This window comes from Culex pipiens, chromosome 2 (assembly GCF_016801865.2).
Source record: "Culex pipiens pallens isolate TS chromosome 2, TS_CPP_V2, whole genome shotgun sequence".
Classification (NCBI taxonomy): Eukaryota; Metazoa; Arthropoda; class Insecta; order Diptera; family Culicidae; genus Culex; species Culex pipiens.
This window is the reverse complement of record NC_068938.1, coordinates 223,040,835-223,063,553: the sequence shown is the minus strand read 5'-3', so window position 1 is coordinate 223,063,553 and position 22,719 is coordinate 223,040,835. Positions and strand designations below refer to the sequence as shown.

General features: G+C 39.5%; 3 protein-coding genes across 4 annotated transcripts in view; all 3 read left to right on the top strand.

The window, feature by feature from the left end:
• LOC120423688 (beclin 1-associated autophagy-related key regulator) overlaps positions 1 to 22,719 on the top strand; it is a 148,103-nt gene that overhangs the window by 104,904 nt on the left and 20,480 nt on the right. The gene's annotated exons all lie outside the window — the stretch shown is intronic.
• LOC120423693 (putative protein TPRXL) lies at positions 944 to 4,426 on the top strand. The gene is made up of 3 exons (XM_039587589.2): positions 944 to 2,018; positions 2,084 to 2,455; positions 2,699 to 4,426. Exons 1-3 carry the CDS (start codon positions 1,976 to 1,978, stop codon positions 3,223 to 3,225), a joined length of 942 nt encoding a protein of 313 aa, XP_039443523.1. The 5' UTR covers positions 944 to 1,975; the 3' UTR covers positions 3,226 to 4,426.
• The window catches only part of LOC120423690 (dual specificity protein phosphatase Mpk3), a 41,938-nt gene continuing 28,531 nt past the window's right edge, over positions 9,313 to 22,719 (top strand). Inside the window, exons 1-2 of one of the 2 annotated variants that reach the window (XM_039587584.2) lie at positions 9,313 to 9,516; positions 10,255 to 10,863. In XM_039587584.2, coding sequence (XP_039443518.1) covers positions 10,476 to 10,863 — 388 coding nt within the window. In that variant the 5' untranslated portion in view covers positions 9,313 to 9,516; positions 10,255 to 10,475. Of the gene's footprint in view, positions 9,517 to 10,102; positions 10,864 to 22,719 lie in introns of those variants that run through there. The other variant, XM_039587582.2, reaches the window with a different exon arrangement.

Genomic DNA, 22,719 nt, shown 5'->3' with positions numbered 1-22,719 from the left:
CTATTGGCTTTACTTCAAATATGAGCTGATTTGGTAATCGACTTGATGATCTTTAACCTTTAAGGCCATTCCAAAATTTATTTCAAGGTTTTGTCCACTCCCTTCTAAAAATTCCAAAATAATGGGAAATATATCCTAAATACTGAATATTACAATTTTTATTGATAAAACATGTACTATTGGTTTTAAACTATTTTTTTGTATTTAATTAAATAGGGCCCTTTTGGACTTGAGGAAAATTTTAGATTAATGGACAACAAATCAGAAGAAAACAGAAAACTTAAGGAAAAAAATATCGGAAATTTATTGATATTTTGCAAATTTTCTTTAGTAGAAAACTGTAATAGTTTAATGTATTGTGTTTCCTCTGAAATCTACAACATTGGACAGAACTTTTACATTTCAATTAAAAACTAAATGAATCAAATAATATTAAATAAAATTGCATCCAGTATTGCAACAAATTTCCTCCACAGTGTTTTCAAATATCAACTATCGGTTTCTATCTAGGTACTGAATAGCCATGCGTCTCCATTTAATTAATTTGAATACAACTATATTATGGGGACGCACGGTAACTCGATAGTTTATTAAATCAACGCAAAATTTTGAAATATCGCTTTATTACATTAGCATTGCCTATAACATGGCGCTTTTTAGAAATATTATGTCAAGTTGACCGTACAGATCCCTGCGATCAACCGGAAAAAAGACGCATGGTTGCTCAATCTGCAAAAAAGGTTCCTTTTGCTACACTCAAAGAAACGGCACAGTTGAGTGACTTTCAACGCCATTGACGATGAAACCCCCTCGTTCAGCCGAAAGAAATTCATTCACTGCGATGCCTGTCAAACGGTGGAAAACGCAAAAGTTTGCGTTCCCCGACGTTCAAAGCAAAGTTGGAAAGTTCAACACAAACCACACAATCTCCGCAGGACAAAGCGAGAAAGAAAACAAAACAATCATCTAAACGATGGTCGGAGCGGCGCAAAAGTGAAACGCGACTACATTGGCCGACTCGCTCGTTCCAACGCTGTTCAAATGGTGGTGGGCTAAAAGTCGCCTTTGGTTTCGGTGTAGATGTCGCCACCATTAAACCGCACGTAAAAGTCCATTTGTACAGTCGCTCTTTGGTGTAGCGGAGGTTCGTTGTCTTCGTTCAGATAGACATAGAAATTTCCACTCGCGGTCTCGGGCCAAGTTTTGTGTTTCTCTGTGCTGATTAGTGCGTCCGTTTGGTTCTGAACTGCGTTCCGTTTCACCCCAACTGTAGCTCCATAACGTTACGACGGGTGATGGGTGACAGCCATTCTTCAGATTGCTAATTATTGTTGTTTTCTCCGTTGACTCAATCCGACTCGGCTCGGGCTCTCGTCGATCGTTCCTACAAGTGAAAGGCACAGGGAGAAAAAGAAATTTTCCTCTGCACACATAAAAGAAAGGAAAAGAAGCGGGCAGCGAGACAAGGAAAGACAGACACAGAGAAAGAGAGCAAAAAGATCACGATCACGCAGCGCAGCGCGGCGGAGAACATCGCGAGAAGAAGAAAGAGTATCGAGAGCAGCGCCAACAAGAAGTGCCCGTACTGTCGAACGCCTCGAAAAGGAAAAAAAGAAAGAAGAAGATTTCTTTTTTGACATTTTGATTTATCTTTTGGCTGTCGTCTCGCATGTTGTGGAGCATTTGTTGCGCTGCTTAGAAAGAATCCTTCCAAAATTCGAGCCAGTTGACCCGCGCAAGGCCAACTAGATAGCTACGTGCACGGCATTAGGCGCTTTCTGGAAGCCAAATTGACGCAGTAGGCCACGGCGTAAGAGTTGCAACGACGGCGGCTACGCTTACTGCGAGATTGACAGCTTCGGACGTCGTCCCTTCTATGCGAAGCAGCGACTGAGGGAAGCGGAACGCTTTTTCTTTGCGAATCGGTTCTTGTAACGCTGCAACACTGAAGAAGTTAGTGCAAACCCGTCTCAACATGATCCGTGACCCGGGTGCCGGCGGTCCGCACGAAGTTCCCGGTGAGTATAGCATGGTGAATTGTTTCAATTGATGGATAGCTAATAGTGGGTTGTTACGATTACAGAACCTCAACCACCCATAAAGTACGATCGGATCCCGTATGATCTTGGCCATCGGCCACCAGTGCCGGCAGTGCCGCCACCCGTAAGCCCGATGGACGTGGATTCGGAAATACCACTGGACATGACCGTTCGCCGGAAGGACTCGGACCGACAGCCGTCATCCAATTCGTCAATTGCATCTTTGTCACCGGTAGCGCTGGTACAGACCACCGATCTACCCAACTCGTTGTCGTCATCGTCCAGCAGCAGCAGCAACAGTAGCAACAGCAATTGTGGCGCAGATGTCCCAATGAATCTGAACACACGCCCGAGTGTGATCACGAAGGCTCCGCCGCCACCGATCAAGAAACGGATCAGCAGCATGCATAGCAATGGTAGGTTGACTTCTCTTCGAGGTGCTCCCTCTGGGTTGCTTTGGGGTTTATCGTTAGCTTCAACGTAAGCTTATTTAGGCATACGTTGACTTTTCATCGAAAACGCTGGCGATCATTCCTGGAGAGTTTGTTTGCAAACTAGACAAGAAATGTTTGACAATTTCCGAGTTTCAAGTTATTGTAGTTAGACCATAATGTTTCTTAATTTATTTAATTAATTTGGGGATTGCAATCTTTTCGTAGGTGAAATAGTGATAAAAAGCGCTGTGGGTGATAATCTGTCTCCGGTCAACTGTGACGTTTTCATCGAGGAACATTTCCGGAGATCTCTAGGTAATACGTACGCTTCCATCTATGGAAACAACAACAACAACAATCAGCCGAAAAGCAGTGGCAGTGATACCAGAAACAGTAGTACTAGCAGCTCTAGCAGTATTTGTAGTAGTTCCAGCACGAGTGGCATTGGCAGTGTTGCCAGCAGCCTCGGCAGCGTTAGCCCCGTCGTCAGACACAATCCCATAATCCCACCACCAACAACGGTGGAGATCTCGCCACTGATCAAGGTAAAGCCAGAGCCTGCTTTGTTGGCCCAGCAGCAGCCCCCGCCGCAGCCACCCACCCACATCCGGCCGGAAATCAACGTGAAAACCGAGCCGGGCACGATGCAGCACGTGAGGCCAGACTCCGAGGAGGAAGTGGACGACCACTTTGCGAAAGCGCTCGGCAATGACACCTGGAAGATGATCCAGGAGAAAAAGCTAAACTTGTGAGCAATCCCACGTCCACGACCGACCATACACACTTCACAATCAAACACACACGCCCCGAAAAACAGAAAGGACGACTCAAGGCTCTCGAAAAGATTAAACACGCCCAAAAGTTCCGCTGGTTGTGAGAGGGACTAAGTTGTCGTCGGCGTCTTCTAGGGGAGAATGGTCAATTGTTAACACATTTATACCATTTTTTTTAATTACTCGTACTATATTTACTAATGCTGATGTCTGTGTTAGGAACGCTTCTCTTTTATATTATTACCTTTTATAGCGTCACTTGTTCAAAACGAGCGCATTTACTAATTCCTTGTTGTTTGTTGTAATTGATATTCTTTGTTCCTAGAGTTGTTCCCGAAATTTCCACTTCCTCACTTTTTCCTGATCCCTTATTTCCTTGCCTTCCTACCCTTTTAAAACAAATATTGTTGGTTATAGGAAATAAACACCTATTTGGATAGTTTATAAAGATCGCAATTCTTACAATGTATTCTCGAAATTATTTTCAAACGCAACCTACCCTATTTTGATCCAAGTAGACCGTTTGCCCTTTTTGTTCGAATCCAGCATGCCGCGTCGTGCAACCAGGACTAATCCACCAGGTACTGATTTCGAATGGTGCTAGAGCGATATCGAATGCCATCTACTCACCTTTGGAAGCCAGTACTTGCTGAGATTTTGAGTTGCAATTTATTATTTCTTCCTTCTTTATTTAAACACTCTCACTTTACACTGTGCAAACTTAACGTTAGGAAAAAAACCGAGAAAATCAAAAATTTCCGTAAATATTGCAATTACTCTTTTACTTTTTTGTATACTGATTTTTTTACTCCAAATGGGCTTACTTATAGAGCGTCGTTGAGACTAAGGGGAGTAACTATCCTCAAGCGAGGAGGGCGTTTTTTATATAGTGTCTCTGATATTTTAATTTTCCTTTTTTATATTATTATATCATCGAATAATATTAGTAATAAGTTTTAAAGAAGAGCTGAAAACAATACCTATTAACTAAAAGTGAGTAAAAAATCAAAAAAAACAACACTAGTTTTCATTCAATTACACAAACACTAGCTCGCAACTATATCAAAAGTGTACCATCAGTTGCGTTGGCAGAGTACGTATCGTGACAAGTGTAAATTTTCTCCATGAAAACGTAATAAATATTTTTGTGATAGCAACTTCCTTTAAGAGAGAATCCCGATCACACTTTGTTATCACTGCACTATATCACACCAGATCCTTACAAATTGCACCTTGCTCAAGTAATAATCCTGTTTAACGAGAGCACTCAGCTTCACAATTTCGATGTACTACGCCAGGCCACCGCCAACCAGCGACTGCGGTGAACTCGGCGCAAAAAGGTGGGTTTAAATGAAACTTAGATGTTACAGGTGACAAATCTAGAACAAAAAGACATCCGATCCGGAGCCGGGGTGGATCCGACATCCACCGAGGGAGGGGAATCACTACGTTAGTTGCTGATGTTTCCCTCCCTTTTTCTCGAATAAAGCCAACCGAGAGGCCATGGAGTTATGTAGAAATAATAAAAGCGGATTAAATTACCTATTTGAGGTGGTTTTCCTCTCCTCCTCCTATCGACTCACATCTCACAGGCCGTACGGAGAATCCTCCCCAACCACTGGAAGGTTGTGCGAAAAGCACACGCAGATCATCGGATTCCGTCGAGATAAATGCCGTTGCGGTGGCTGCCCGGTAGGGTTTCCAGGCCACTTGGCCACTTGTTGCCGTCGTCGTCGGATTCACACCGAACCCCGTCATCGTAATGTCAGCGTGTGTAACAGAATCTGGTTTTGTGATGCCAGAGTGAACACATCCCCCAACGTGACGAAATGTACCCCTGCCCTGCTGCCCACAGCCAGAATGAAGCTTTTGGACGACGAGGTTCCTTCCCACCCCCGGTTCACCTGATTCGATTCGGCAGTTTCTGGTCACTGTGCAGCGTGGTATAACGATTGGCTTGTTTTCCTGGAACTAGTTCTGATGAGAGGGATTTTTGGTTGATCAATTATAAGAATCAGAATCTTAGGATGATTGATTCACAAAAAAAAACTTGATGGTCTAAGGTTTTGGTCTTTTAACACAAATCTCGCTTACATTTTCAAAAGGTCCGATGTACATACGAAACCAATGGCGCATTGGTTGTTCTGAATCGACATAAATTTGTATTCATCCCCTAAACCAATGTCCTTTAAATGTATACGAAAAGATTTACGACTAAACTGAACTATTTTTACAATTAAATTGTTGCAAGAGCGGGTCCGTAAATTCAAAAATTAATTAAAAGAAAACAAACTTCTGGACGGCAGTTTATAAATGAGAAGCCTGGTTTTCTTAGAAAATAAGCTAGAGAACTCAATTTTGAATACATAAAAAAATTGTTGAAAAATCCTTTGAAATCATTTGGATCTCTACAAGTGCATGTGACAAGATGAGATGTCAAAGTTTTTTATCAGTTTAGCGGCATTCCGTAAACCAGGTGACATGGTTAGAATGACTATAAAAATATTTTTCAAATATTTGCTGCTTATTTCAGATTAAATGTCTGCAAATTGACATTTAAATAATTTTTTAACAAGTTGGTTAACTTGTTATTAAATACATTCAAATCTGAGGTTTGGTAACTACACAGTAAAAAATTGTGTAAATTTGGGAGATTTAAAATTGGTGACATTAAAAATGTATTATGATTCTTTAACTGTGTATAATGTGGCTCATTTAAAATCATTAAGAAAAGTTTTTATAATACCTAGATTAAAATTCCAAAAAGTCCTATCTGCATAGGAACCCCCGTGACTCATAGGTTGTTCTGAAAATTTAGTCTAGAATATCTCTTGTTATTACCAAGAGAAATTCCATACCAAAAAAGGAATCGGTTGTCACGACCCTAATGAAAAAGGTTAATTTTCAGCTTGAAATCTATTTTTCCAAAAGAAACTCGTCCAGTTTTCCTTTGACTGCACATTAAACTTTCCGAATAATTTCGTTACTTTTGTAGTTTTCGTCTATCGAAACAGCATTTTCAGAAAATTCAACAAAGGAGAGTTGTTTGAGCTCAAAGGCCGATCATAGAAATGCGATGAGAAAGGGTATTTTTCCCCTACGTGAAAGAGTTCGAAGTGCAGTCCGTTTTCCGATTCGAACTCACCTTGGTTATTCTATAACGTGATTTCCATGGTACCTAAATATTTTCAAAATATCAGATTATTTCATTCCTGCTTTTTAATTTGTCTAAAAATAAGTTTGAAATATGACAATAGTATTAAGAATGTTAAGTTTTGCTTTCCAATTTGGTAATATCTCAAATTTTTCCACATAAATTATTCTTCATTTATGGAACTTGCTCTACAGACATTCTGTGGTGTTACAGAATATCTAAACATTCGTTAATTGAAACAAAAAATCTCCAACAAGTAAAATACATCGACTTCTGACCACACTTTAGTCACCACGCTATTAGGGCCGAGGCCGTAAAGCCTTTTAAATAAATTGTTAAAGGTCCCTGGTTCGATTCCAGCACTCGTCACTTTTTGTTGTTTTGTTTTTTTTTTTTTGTTCAAGATGGGTGAAATTTTTTTGGAATGAACATAACGACATAATTCTCTCAGCCATAACGAGCTGTGTCTCTCAAGTCGATGATAATTCTTTCGGACGATTTGGTGTACCATTTTGATGTCTTGTCATAAGAAAGTAAGCAGGATGAAGTTCAACTTTAGGTTTATTCAGTTCTTTCAGAAAGAGAAAGGCTTCAATGATTATTTCAAATAAAGTTAGAAGCTTGGACATTTATAGTTAAGAAAAATGTTTCGAAAAATTTAAATGATATAATAATGAGTAATTCAACAAAAATGTACGCAAAAAAACAACATTTTTCTAAAAAACATGTCTTTGGAACAGATGAACCAATGTTGGGCTTTAACTGAATAATACTAAAGCTAAGAACAAGATTGTCCGTTCGACGCAGTGGTGAACGCAGAACGCTGTGCCAGTTCGATTTTTCCATCAAGTGTCAGTCGAACAATCTGCAGGGGTTGCTTTGTTCAATGGTCGATGACTGGCGGGCTATGATGACAGGCGCAAAATTTTGCGTTTGCGTTCAGGCCTGACGGACAATTTTGTTCTTACCATTTCAAACAGATATCAAAATACACTTAGGGGAGAGTGAGGAGACTTGATCCCCGGGGACTCTTGATCCCAAGCCTGTATCTCGTCAGCATTTGAATAAAACAATTAGCTTTGTTCTAGAAAGTTGTGCGAAATTGACTCAAACTCATTGTAGAAAACAGAGAAAAAAATTAAAAATGATAACACACATTTTTCTAAAAAGTGCTACAAAAAAACTCCAAGAGATCTTTTTTCTTTATTTTGATATCTTTAGAAAACACTCAAAAATTATTCAAACAAATATTTTTTTATACATGAATTGTTTAATAAACTTATTGACTCCACAACCCTTACGCATTTGACGTTAAATTTATCGTTATACTATTTTTACAATCAATTGTTTAAAAAAGTGCGTTTAGGGAGACTTGATCCCATTTTTACAGTCACTGGAATCAGCCTCAAGATTAATTGATTGGGCTGCGTTTTCGTAGATAGATTCCTTTAGTATAGTTGTGCATAACTTACTGCAGTTTGAACCATTTATTGAAAGTTTTGTTAACAAAAATTACCAGCTTTTGTTAACATGCTCAATTTTGCTCTAAACTAAACACTAAACACAAACTAAACTTGTTATATTTTGAACACAAACGTACAGGTTTTATGTGAAATTTCTGTAAGGCCGTTGCAAATATTTTTCAAAGTTTATGTCGCCAAGCAACTGGGCGCGTGTACACTTTTTTCATCCAAAAGTTGAAACCCAGGCTTGAAATTTCAATTTTTATATTTTTTTTTTATTTTTTTGCGCCCCCGTCAAAGCCGAGGAAATAAACTTCAAAAAATGTTAAATTTTGTATGTTTAAGCTTTCAATTCATGCAAAAAGTTGTTTTGTGAGAAATTGACAGAGTTATGTGCGATAGTCTCCCCACTCTCCCCTATAGATCAAATGGAAACTTTGCTTACTGATTTCAAGGTCTCAGGTTCGAAGAACTCACAGCTGAAAATATGTTTCTATGATTTTTCAGGATGTTTTACGTAACATATTGAAAAATTGTAAATGTTCATTACCAGGAGTCTGAGATATGACTTCTTGAAAAAAATATTACATATCGGGTTTCGGTATTTCAATCGAACTTAAGGTACCATGCTTCTCCACCGAAATTAGTTCCCAGTACACATTACTGGAGACGCATGGTGCTTTATGTTATATTATATTTATGTAAGGAAGGTTGACATCCTTTAAAAAAAATCATATTCCAGAATTTTGTTAAGTCATATCATATTCTAAACCATTTAGTTTGAGATTAATTTACGAAGTTATAGAATTGAAAGTTGAAATTGAGAATGATTCCTGTTTGTTTGTTTGCAGAAGGTTTTCAAACAATTTACGAATAAATAACTTCAAACATGTCTTCATTTTTTTTTTAAATAAAAACAAACAATGCTGATAAGGCTTAAATGCCAAATAACCCGAGATGCTCATTTTTTTTATTCTAAATTCAAAACCACACACAATACATAAGATCTTAATTGCATAACACGCTTTCGGATATCCCCTCAAATAAACGCATCCTCCAGACTATCCGTCGTCCTTTGTTTTCATTCGTGTCGTCGTGTGCATGCACTTTGCGTGCACATGTAGTGTCGCATCCTGGAAGGACCCTCTCGAAGGCCGTTTCATTGTATATATGTATGCCTTCTCTCGGTGGCACTGGCTGCGTTCTGATTTTTTGACCACGTTTCGTATCAGCAGGTATCAAAACACATACACACGCACAAACAGGATGTCCTTCAAAATCTCGGGAACCAACAAAAAAATGCAAAACTGTTGCATACATGCAGGGGAAGCAAAGCACAGCAGTAGGCTCTCGCTGATATGGTGTGATGGAATGTGCCTACCATTGAGGCGCCAGTGCGCATGTGTCGCACCGGTTGCATACCTTCTCGGAGGATCCGTGCCGCGGCGGCTTCGTCGGCCAGATGGAGCAGAACCTTTGCGCGAGAGAGAGGAGTTGTGTCACCGATGTTTTCGTTCGAATTAGCTCTGGGTGTTGTGTTATAGTTTTTCCACGGTGTTTTTTACTGGTTTTTGGGGTTTATTAACCACGGCTGTGCATTTTTCTTCGAGTTGTTGGTGGTGAATCGCTCAAGTGCCCTCAAATTGTCGAATTGTGAGTGGGGTTTTTGACGGTCGATGTGACGAAGCGAAGAAAAAGGCGTGAGATTATTTTTTTTCGCTTTCTTCCATTCGTGGGAGATTTTTCTCATCTCGTGAGACCAAAGGATACTGCGCGTGTTGTGGCGTGTTGACACACGCAAGCACGCACATCGCAGGAGCCTACGACGACGACGACACCACAGGAAACACCTTCCGGAATCGAGAGGGGCCTGCTGTGATGAGTTTTTTTGGATTGAGATATAAACCTTTTTAGGTAGAGATTTTTAGTGATATTTCAAATTTCTGCTCAAATCGCTTCGACAACACTGATGTTTTGAAAGAGCGTGCTCAAGTGGGCAGTCCCCCGGACTAGCTGTCAAATTCATTGAAGACTACCACCAACGCGCACAGGCAGGTACACACAAAGTTCCGTTCGCCCCTTCCGTTGGAGTATTGGTGCACGCCTACACACACGTGCGCCACGCTGGTGTTGGTGTGCGAGTCGATTTTAATTCATTATTTCATTCGAGTTTCGTTCAGAATCGGATTCTCTGCTGCAGCGCGCCTCACACTTGCTCGAGTCGCTTCAAACGGTGCGGTAGTGTGTTGTTCTCTCCGTGTTGTCGTCTTCGTCGTCGTCGAGTTCCGCTGAACTCCGCTGTGTAACGCGGACGCGTTTGGGCCGAGATTTGCTGAGTGTATGTTTTTAAAGGGGGAAATAATAGATGTTGGTTTGTGTTGTGTGTTACAGCTGTGCAGATAAAAGAACAAAAAGATTGTTTTGTTGTGCAAACTGAAACAATAGCCGCGTTTGTTTGTTGAAGTAGGCCTAGATGACGCCGCTGTCGCGACGATCCAAGTAGTCGCGAGTGTGTTTTCTGTGGTGTGTCGCGAGAAATTGTGAGGAAGAAAAGTTGGCCGTGATTTTGGGTGCATCGTAGTTGGTGTCGCGAGTTTTAGAGGTTCAGCAAGATGCCTGACCACGATATAGAGATCATTACGAGTGAGCAGTTGCACGGGGAGCTGCGAAAGTCGCACAAGAATTTTATCATCCTCGACTGTCGCAGCTCGAATGAGTTCACCGAGAGTCATATCCGGACGGCGGTTAACTTCAGCATTCCCAGCATAATGCTGCGCCGATTCGCCGCTGGCAAGATCGACATCACCTCGACTATCAAGTGCCGCGACCTGAAGGAAAGAATCCTCTCCTGCTACAAGGAGAGCACCTTCGTGTTGTACAACAATAGCAACGATGTGGTGATCAACGATCCTGGCTACAACAATACGACGAATGACACTACCATCAACGTGTTGCACAGAAAACTTAAGCAAGATGGCTGCCGTGTGGTGTGTCTTGAAGGTTAATATATACAACTGTTTTACTCTCTCTCCATCTCTCTCTCCCCGTCATCTACTCAGCTTCCGCCCATCCCGCCCGCTTCATCCCACCAGCTGTACCCATTTAAAGCCATTTCCTCTTGTTGATGTGATCCAGATCTTAGTCATCGCCATTCATCATTAATTGATTTAAAAGGAAATATCATTCGCTGTACTGTTTAGAAAAATAATTATTATTCATAGCCTGCTGCGGCAGTATGCGTGTGCTTTCACACAATCTCAGCACCATGTCCGCGAGCGCACACTCACATACCAATACCAAGCAGGCGTTGGAATCACATCATCAATGAGTGAGCCCCGCAATCCGATACATACCGCCGCGCACACAACTTCGCCAACTGCGATGATCCCAACTGTCACTTCCATTAATGTTAAAACCTGTTTGCACTTGTATTGGTCGCGCGCACACACTTGCACAGGTTGTTCACAGCATCCCGACCTAAAGTTTCCTCAATCCAGCAGCAGCAGCAGCAGCTATAAAACGCGCCTGCGCATTGTTTGTATATATTTACAGTCGATTACACTGCCCCCCAACCAACCGCCTCCCTCTCCTTCGTCCTTGCGTGCGCGCGCGCCTGTTTTTTATTCAATCAACCCACCTCACCCTACCTCAACCTCTGCAACCGTCCCCCCCTCGCCCGTGTCGCGCCCACAACCACGAATTCATTCAGTTTTATCAAACACCCAACCTACGCTACCGCGGTGACGACGACGCTTCGTCGTCGTCGTAGTGGCCGCCTGCTATGGTTTGGGGAGAGCGGAAAATTCCCCCCCTTCCTGCCCTTGCAGGGCGGATCCCACCGGAAGCCACCCGCTGTTGCCTGGTCTATAGTAAATCACCCACTCCACCCCACAGATTGCTGGGATTGCTGCTGGCTGGGTCGATATTACCACCGCAGTCCAGCAGGGCACACTACGATCCGTTCGCTGGGGGGTGCTGCTCCAGCTCATTCAGCTTTTTCGGCTGCCAGAAGCCGGGGGAATCCCAGTTGGCCTTGGGTGTGTGGCATGGGGGGAGGTCGCACACGCCTTTTGTGTCGACGAGCCCACGCAGCAGCAGCAGCAAGGTGAATTTTCCAAGGCTAATAATACATCCATCAGGCGGGAATGCGGCAGGTCGTCCTGGCTGGGAGACGTGGGTGAAAATGTTCCCCAACCCCCAGAAACTTTGTTATCTAATGGGGGTGGAGGTCACTCTTGCTGGCTGCCACCCACGCCGACCCAAGACCGGGCCAGAATGTGGAACGGTTCGATAATGTGCCTTTCACCTGTCTGCCATCTGCAGATTGGAAATGATTTTCTAGCAAAACCGCGTAGGAAACAAGTTGTGGGTTGTGTGTCTATCAATAACACACCGCCTCGGTGGTGGTTGTTGCGTGATGTAACGTGGTTCTCTGGCCCTCTCCAGCAGCAGTGTGCTCTCAGAATGTCATCGATTGACGGCCCAGGCGGCTGGAGCGTGATCTAACGACGAAACGATGATGGCTAACGAGATGGGGTGCATGATCTAATAGTAGGCCGTGCTAATTGCTTGACGTAATTTTGAAGCTTCCCAATTAGCAAGGTTCGCCATTAAAAGTTCGCATTTAAAAACAACTCTGGAGTTTTCTTTTTTTTTTTTTGAAAAGGTCATATAAACAAAATGTATTTTTTTTTTTTGCTTTTTGTGTGTTTTTAGAACCGCCTTGAGTCAGGGGTATTCAAAAACACTCAAAAAGCAAAAAAAATAAAATTTTGTTTATAAGACCTTTTTTTAAAAAAAAACTCCAGAACTTTGCAAAATTTCAAAATAAATAATAAAATATATTGCTATAGAAATTAATTTCAGTCTTAGACTTTCCAAAAATTGTGTCAACATAAAATGAGCATGTCCTAAAATAATCATCTTTATTCGTATCTCTCAAAACAATCTACATCTCTGAAAGTATATTAAATTGTTGCCTTACTACAAACGAAAATAAAATTTCATAAAATACTGAACAAAAATGTGTACAGCTTGTAACCTTATCGATTACTGTTTTAACTATCTGATATTGTTATGCTATTTTTTAATAATCGAAGCTACGATTATCCAAAGTTTGAGTAGTTATTTTTCGTGATTTAACTATCCCAAGCGAAATTTTTCTAAAGACTTCGGATAATTAACCGGGAAATTCAACTGAAAACCCGGAAAAATATTTTATGTTTGGTTAAAATTAAGAATAAGAATATTATTTTAATTATGTTAAATTCATAATTCGAGAAAACCATGTTTTATTTTTTGTAACAGACTCAAGCTACATGGTATTGGATTTATTCCTGTTGATAAATATTCCATGATGTTTGTATCTCATGCAAACTTGTTTTTTTATTTAATTTTTTTTAAGATCCATTTTTTCCATCAAATTTGCTTGCATCAGATAGTTCCAAATTTCAAAAAAAAAAAAAACTGAGGTCATATGTTTTTTGAAGTCTTTAATACTTTTTTATGAAATAAGCACAATACATCACTGAATTATTTAATCCTTAACATTTGGACATCTTTTTCAATACAAATGGAACTTTATTTTATATATATTATAAATGTTCATAGGATTTTTTTTACATGCTTAGGCTGCTGCAAATATTTTCAATTTTATTTTAAATGTAATTTCAAGTGCAATCATTTTGAACAATGTAAATGCATTCCCCTGCTTTTACAATCATTTTTAACATGTTATAAAAATGACTATTCTGAGTTTTCGTGGTACAGTACCGTAAAAAGTTTTTTGTTTACAAGAAAAATCCTTAAAAAACTTAAGAATGCATTTTCTATGCATTAAAATGTTGCAATTCTGGCTTATTTAAATTTGAGTTGATATATTTCAAGCATTTAAAAAAAATTATGACAACATTTGAAAAGGGCGCATATTTTGACAGCCAGAACTATTTTGTAAATTCCGAACCAATTGGTAACTATTTAACATAACCCGCGGTGTTAGGAGGTAGCGGGGGAGGCCAGCTATTGTTTAACATTTAGACTTTTTTGAAAAATTTACCTGCTGGCTTGGAATTTGCCAAAAAATAAATACAGCTGTCAAAATGCTCATCCGCCCTTTGCTCCAGAAATAGGATTTTTAATTGAAAACCGATTAAAACGAATGAAATTTTTTTAAACAAAACATCTTGATCTTTTTTGTTTTAAAAATAATTTGATACTAAAATCAGATTAAAAAACTTTGCAAATTGATGCAAAAATTTCCAGGAAAATTTGTTTGGTCTCGGGATAAAAACCGGAAAACGGGCATTTGAATATCGAGCAATTCCATGTCAAATAGGGAATCGGTTGTACCCGACCCTCTCCGATTTCAATGAAACTTTGTAGACATGTTATCCTAGGCATATATAAGCCATTTTTGTGTATATGGAGCCAGTTACACTCGATAATGACATTTGAGAAGGGCGTAAGTGTTTTAAATATTTTTGTATTTCGTAATTTAAATATTGCTATATCTCGAAGCCGTTGCATCGTATCAAAAAGTGGTCAAAGACAAACTTGTAGGAAATTTGACGGGCTTTCCGAAAAAAATACACTGAAAGAAAAAAACACTCCACTTTTATGAGATTTTTTGATTTTTAAGTTTAAAAGTCAAATTTGAAGGTGAGCCCACGATTTTTTTTCGTTCAAAATTTTTGTGAAGATAGCCTAAGATGTTACAAAAAGACTCACGAAAAATGCAGGATGGAGCAACTCACCTAAAAAAATACAAAAATCATTTACTGAAACTGTTTTTTTGAAAAGTGCTCTAAACGTCAAAATTTTCAAAATCCGAGTACGGGAATCGATTCTCCAGACAATTTTACATAAAAGTCTCCATATTGACCATTGTCCTAAGTCCAATCCTTGTGAAGTTACAGCGGTTTTAAAAATAAAAATGTTGAAAAAATAGGTTTTTTGATGGTTTTTGGCAATTTCTATATGACAGACTTGATTTTTCAGTCTCGACAATATTTTTACCGGAAAGCTCGTCCAATTTCCCATAAGTTTGTCTTTGACCACATTTCAATTGGATGTATGGGCTTACAGATATAAGCTAATAACATTGCTCATAACTGAAAACATAATATTTTTTCAGTGTAGTATAGTAACCTGGATAGTAAATTAGCTTATATCTGTAAGCCCATACATCCAATTGAAATGTGGTCAAAGACAAACTTATGGGAAATTGGACGAGCTTTCCGGTAAAAATATTTTCGAGACTGAAAAATCAAGTCTGTCATATAGAAATTGCCAAAAACCATCAAAAAACCTATTTTTTCAACATTTTTATTTTTAAAACCGCTGTAACTTCACAAGGATTGGACTTAGGACAATGGTCAATATGGAGACTTTTATGTAAAATTGTCTGGAGAATCGATTCCCGTACTCGGATTTTGAAAATTTTGACGTTTAGAGCACTTTTCAAAAAAACAGTTTCAGTAAATGATTTTTGTATTTTTTTAGGTGAGTTGCTCCATCCTGCATTTTTCGTGAGTCTTTTTGTAACATCTTAGGCTATTTTCACAAAAATTTTGAACGAAAAAAAATCGTGACATCACCTTGAAATTTCACTTTTAAACTTAAAAATCAAAAAATCTCATAGAAATGGCGTGTATTTTTCTTTCAGTGTATTTTTTTCGGAAAGCCCGTCAAATTTCCTACAAGTTTGTGTTTGACCACTTTTTGATACGATGCAACGGCTTCGAGATATAGCAATATTTAAATTACGAAATACAAAAATATTTAAAACACTTACGCCCTTCTCAAATGTCATTATCGAGTGTAACTGGCTCCATATACACAAAAATGGCTTATATATGCCTAGGATAACATGTCTACAAAGTTTCATTGAAATCGGAGAGGGTCGAGAAAAAAGTACCTAAAAAATTACTGTTTTGGGCTGGAATTGCTCTATCGAAATCTGGTGGCCACTCTAGATAATCAAGTCGAAACTTCTAATGAAATAAATCAAGCGATTGATTTATTTGTAATTTTTTGATGATTTACTTTATACACACACAACATCAACAAAACGTTTTGTTGATTTGAAAATCAAGATTTTCGTTGAATCAACGCTAATCGTAAAAGCAACTTTTTCAAAACAAAAAAAGATTTTTGTGGAATTGACAAAATCAAGGTTTGTTTCAACGAAAAATCGGCGTTGATTATATTCAACAAAAAATTTGTTGAATCAAACCTTGTACAGGCTGATTCTACAAAATATTTTTCTGCGTGCAATCTTCCAAGGAACCCACAATTCTGTTCACTCTCTTGCTATAATTGGAATGTCATTTATTTTGTACCCTACCAATTTCGCCATAAAAATACGTCAAGTTCCACAACTCTACGCGCATACACATATTCGCTACCACTTAATCGCGCTTAAGCAGCCACTTCCGAGAAAGAGAAGACACATAGAGGAGAAAAGGGGGGAGTTCAAAGTACGCTGAATCGACGCGGCGACAAAAACGATAAACCCCTTTCTTGCTTCATTCGAGACCTTTGTCACCCAGCCAGTTTGACGCGCTTAATTTGATTGATTCCTTTCCGCCGTCGAAACCGACACCGCGCCGTCCGGTTGCCCAAGTCTCGGCCTACTCCGGTCTGCGCTGCGATACTAAATGGCTTCGTCCGCGCGCGGAAAATGAGTCAAAAAAAAACCGCACATACCGATCTAGTTGCCATTGTCATCTTAAGGGTCGGTCCGTGTCGTTGGCTCCATTTCTTGGCCTGCCTAACCATTTCCTTTGTCGTGGACGATCCCCACTCACACACACACACATTAGCGTGCACGTGGGACAGTTCCGCCGCCGAGGCTTTCCGTTCAGCAGTTTCTTATTCTTCTTTGCTCGGTGGTCGTGTTTCTCTTTAATTTTGTCGCTATTCCGTCGTCGTCGTCACACTCTCCAAGCCCGGCGTTTCCGTTTCTTCTTGTTCGCGGTTCGAATATTTATGAATGGGACAACCACGCGATGACGACGACGACAACGGCGACCGGGGGTTAAACGATTCAAAGTGGCTTGAAAAGTGGTTGTTGAATCGCCGCTTCGCGCTGACATGAAAAAGCAAGGGAGTGTTGTTACGGGACGCAGGGAGGACGAGGTTTCAGAGGGTCGTCGACAAAGCACACACAAATGTACACGGGGGGAGAGAATGAGTAACAAAAAACCGCACTCTAACGAAATGAATGAGTTGTGACGACGACGAATGAATGAGCGGATATCGTCCTTCGTGCGCCCTCTGAATCACCCCTTGCGTCGTCGTCGTCGTCGCGTTTCTTCACACGGTGTGTGTTTGTTTGTGCTTCAAAAGCTTAGCAGGCTGTGCGCGACCACTGCATTGCAACTGCAGCACACACAAGTTTTCCCCTCTTTTGCACGCCGCCGTTGATTTGCACGCTTGCTACGACCGACTGGTTGGACTGTTTTGTGTTTGCTTTGACAAGTGAGACTTTATGGGAAATTCACACGGAGATGCTAGGCCTAGATGATGATGCACAAAAGGGTATCATCGCTGCGCTGAAGTGTCTCTTTACATGGTTGTTGCTTTTTAATTGGTAGAAAATCTTTTGAATAGAAATTTTTAACATTCAAAAGCAAAAGCCACAGCCTTGAATTATCTTTTTGTGCATAACAGCTATGCATTTTTTTTATGATTCTGAAAAGAATTTTTGGTTTCTACCTTACCTTACCTTATTGCAAGTTCAACAAACTTCTCTTCAATAATATTTATATGTTTTTTTATGTAAGAATATTACTAAAAAATCTAAATGAATGATTCAGGAACAATGACATTGTGTAATAAACTAAGCTTCTTGGCTTTGAATTGTTTTCATTGAGTGTCCAAATTCTTTATCAATTGTCAGATCTCCCCATCAAATTGGCGTATCAATACCAAAATCAAATTTCGGAAACTCCACCCATTCATATGATTTTTGAAGACTTATACCTTTTTTGAATTCAATAAACACATTAAACAAGCAAACATATTTTTTTTTAAATTATCAGATTCGAGTATTTTAAATATTAACTTTTAAAATGTCTGAAATATTTGATATTTAAGATATTTCAAAAAAGTTGTTTAGGAAACATTCATCAGTGATATACCTTACCCATATAAACGTGTTGATCATTTTGTAATACAATGTCTAAAACCATTAGGAAAATAAAAAAATGTTAAAATTTTAATAACAGCCAATAATCTCAATAATTGATGGCAAAAAGTGTTTCTAAATGCATTTTACACTAATTCAGTTGTTTTGTAATCATTAGTTTCCAGAAAAATTAAGTTTTGACGAAACCAAAAAAATTCACAAAAAAAAAAGTTTTTGCGATATCATCGAAAATTTTCAAAAATTCAAATGATTTTGTAAAAAAATGAAATAAAAATATAAAAATTTTAATAACAGCCAATACACTCAATATTTGAATGCAAAAAGTGTTTTAAAATGCATTTAACACTAGTTCAGTTCTTTTGTAATCATTAGTTATCAAAAAAAAAGTTTTTACGAAAACAAAAAATGTAACGAAAACAAACTTTTTGCAATGTCACCGAAAATTTTCAAAAATTCAAATAATGTTTAAATCAACCCAAATATGCTTAAATAATTCTAAACGCAGGGGAATGCAATTTAAATTGATTTCAGCTGATTGCACTTAAATTTTGATTGAAATTTTAAAGTTTCTTGAAAAAAAAAATTTGCCCTCCGATTTTCGGGCCAACTATGAAGGGGGGGTGACCAAAACATTAAATAAAATTTGTACCAGCCTTATTACAATTCAAATTTAAAATTTGGACAGAGAAGATTTAACTTATCCATTATGCCCATGTTCGCATAAATGTCCCATATGCAAAAAGAGCAACCTGAGAAAAACGCATTTGAAGTTTGTCCCACACAAAAGGCTACGTGTTAAGTTTTCACGAAAAAACTGGATTTCTTCCTGATTTCTAGAACAAAGTACTGGATGTTATAGGCTTTTTGGAAAGAGCACACGATTTTGAACCAAAATCGATGAAAATGCATATGGGACATTTATTCGATCAGGGGCAGCATAGTTCAATGGAAATACTCTTCAATGTTTCTGCCATCTTCTTTAACCCACCGGAGGTCGCGTACGTATACTTTGTACACAGTTTGTAAGGGCACTTGTAAGAAAGGCGAAAACACGCGACTTCCCGAAGGAAAAAAGCTCGTGTGATTTTAAGAAGAGTTTTTCTTTCTAGAATTTTCCTTAATTCCATAACCCTATTTTCGTATACAGTCCAGACTCGATTATCCGAAGCCTCGATTATCCGAAGATTCGATTATCCGAAGTTCGACTATCCGAAGGTTTGTATGGGACTTCGGATAATCGAATCACGAACAAAATTTGTTTTTTCTTTTTGTTGTTTTAAATATCAAATTCGAGTTCTGCAACCCCATTTTAGTCAAATATGAATAGTTGATGGCCTGTTAAATAATAACATGCATTTTTTCAATATTTCCTCACCGCCATATTGGCCGCCATCTTGGATTTAAAAGTTTAAAATCACTTTAACGTAGTCATACTTAAGCTCAACAATTAAAAATTAGGCAACGAAGCCTTCGGATAATCGAGTCTGGACTGTACAACTTTTGAAAGCTTTTCTTAAATTTAAAGAAAATACTACGGCCAGATTGAAAAAAAAACATTGTGCTGTGATGTAAAATATTTCCGGAACAAAACATTTGAATTTGAAAATCGAAATCTGATGGCCACTACGTTAAATACAATAATTTTTTTTAAACTGTGATATGTAGATGTAGACATTGAGACAGACTCAACAATCTTGAATGTATTTTCGAGATCTACAATACAAAGCGTAAATTCTGCTTATTTCTTCCAAAATTCGAAGTAAATAGAGCTATGTTGACGCTCAAAATTAAAAATTTCACTTGTGACAATTATGCGATTATAGACAGTTCAAGTAAAATTGTCCGTTGCTAGTCATCTTGGCGTCACCATCATCGCCTTCACTTACATCACACACACTTCCGCCGAAAGCGGCGGCGTTTGGAACCTTGCGAAAAACTTCACGGAAATGTGCCGCAATCAAATAAGAGTGTGTGTTTACATTTGCATTTGTGGCTGTGTTTACATCGAGCTGACCCATGGTGGGTAAGCAAAACAAGACATTTTGACGTTTTGTTTATGCGCTAAAAACTCAAAAAATGTATTCAGTTATACGATGATTTAACATAAAGTTTTGTGATTCTACGTGAAATTCAACTTTCAGTAATAGTTGACGTGCTCTGCAAAAATGGATCACAATTTGTTAATCATAAATGGGGATGAAGCATCGTGTTGGAGTTTGACGTCTAAGCCGAAGGATGCCATGACATGAGTCATTTTTTTAGATTTACATTACAACGAGAGTCTGAAGCTTTGTTTTCAAACTTTAAATTAAATTTTGTGAATTTTGTGCTTACATAAAAGTTCTAATCAAATGTTTTCATATACACCAACACGTCAGATTGACAAATTACGTGTTCTACGAAGCTATGTACCAACATAGCGAATGCTGCTAGCAGCATAACCTCAACCGATGTTGTTCGAAAGAACGCACACACACACGTCTAACGTTCCAAGAGACACAAGTTGATATTCCATAGAAAATAAACGTTCTATCTCCAAACAAAGTCGACGGCGGACGCCTCACGCACACACTTTTGCCGGGAGACACCAGAGCAAAAAGGAAAAGACAAGTTTTTATCGCTTTCCCACCTCGCCGCCGCCCCCTCTTTTCCCCAAATCAGTGCCTACTTTGGTGGTGGATACCTTCACAGCGCGACAAGACATTCACACAACTAGCCTACTATTAGAATGTTGTGTGTTGTTATTCGTACACATGAAGGTATACAGAAAGCTGCCAGGTTACTTCGATCTCGTGTCTCTCTCTGTGTGTGTGTGTGCCTTCGTGAGTAAGCGCGCGCGCCCGAAAGCTATGAATGTGTCGAATTTCATTCATGATTTTTTTTTGTGTTCCGTCTCGTTGAGTCTCGTTCGGGGTGTTTGCTTCTTCTTGTTTTCCTCTTCTTCTTTGGGTTACAAAATCCGCAGCAAAAGCGCATGGGAAACTGTTGTGTTGAGAGCGAAAAAAGTTTGCGCCCTTTTGCAGGGCGTCAGGCGTCCTCGATGTGGCCTGCTTGCCTTTTTTTTGGGGAATTTCCCTTGGGCGCTTCGCCGTGGCAAGGCCTGCCTGGATGTGGTGGAGCCTCCTTCTCTGAATGATTTCTCGGAATGCAGGCGGCAGCGAGTGGGAATTTTTACGGAAGGGCGGCGACGTCGTCGACGCAAAACTTCATATCTTTCTCGATTGATTTTTCCGTGGGAAGTTTTGCCTGGCTGCGTGTCCGTTCGTGCGAAAAAAGGATCCTGACCTGGTCTGGGTTGGTGGTGCTGCTGCTGCTGATTATAGGGTGGCGGTCACCTTGGGTTCGCATGCGGACCTGCGGCCCAACCCAGTCAGACTAATTAATAGGTCAGGCAGGCAGGTTGTCGGAGCGGAAATTAACACTTGTACGCTCGGGTAGTATTTTTCAGGTAGTTTTTTATCTTAAAAATCTTGTAACTTTTGATAGAATCGACCAAATTGGACGCTTCCGGTTGCAAAAGATCCGGAATTTCTTCTAGTTTCCACTGACGAAAGGACGAAACATATGGTCCAGGATTACCGGAGATATTCTGGGTTGCGCTGGGGTAGGTTTTTTCGGGGATTTGGGTTTTTTGGACAAAAAGCTATTTTTTGACATGGAACAATGCCTAACTTTATCATTTCCTTATAAAACCTGCCTTATAACATAGTTCAGTGCAATTACTTGATATGGCCAAGGCCTCCGGGGACCCTGGGACCGGTTCCAAGTGGCCATCGGATGACCCAATGTTGGTACATTGCACCAATCGTCAAATATGTCAAGCGGCATGTCAAAACGCTTGGAAATGGTTTTATGAATTCAATAAACATGTCAGAAGCTCAGTAGCTGGTCATCCGGCCACTTTGGCCAGTTCCGGTGAATCCGGAATTCCGGTCCCAGTCGAGGATTTTTTCCAAATGTTCAGATATGTCAATCGGCATGTCAAAAAACTTGGAAATGGTTTTATAAATTCAATAAAAAGGTCAGAAACTCAGTAGCTGGTCTTCTGGCCATTTTGGCCAGTTCCGGTGAATCCCGTATTCCGGTCCATGCCGAGAATTTTTTCCCAAATGTTCAAATATATCATGCGGCATGTCAAAACGCTTGGACATGGATTTATAAATTCAATGAAAATGTCAGAAACTCTGTAGCTGGTTTTCTGGCCACTTTGGCCAGATCCGGTGAATCCGGAATTCCGGTACCAGTCGAGGATTTTTTCCAAATGTTCAAATATGTCAATCGGCATGTCAAAACACTTGGAAATGGTTTTATAAATTCAATGAAAATGTCAGAAACTCTGTAGCTGGTCTTCTGGCCATTTTGGCCAGTTCTGTTGAATCCGGAATTCCGGTCCCTGCCGAGCATTTTTGCCAAATGTTCAAATATGTCAATCGGCATGTCAAGACGCTTGGAAATGGTTTTATAAATTCAAAGAAAATGTCAGAAACTCAGTAGCTGGTCTTCTGGCCATTTTGGCCAGTTCCGGTGAATCCGGAATTCCGGTCCCAGCCGAGCATTTTTACCAAATGTTCAAATATGTCAATCGGCATTTCAAAACGCTTGGAAATGGTTTTATAAATTCAATAAAAATGTCAGAAACTCAGTAGCTGGTCTTCTGGCCATTTTGGCCAGTTCCGGTGAATCTGGAATTCCGGTCCATGCCGAGA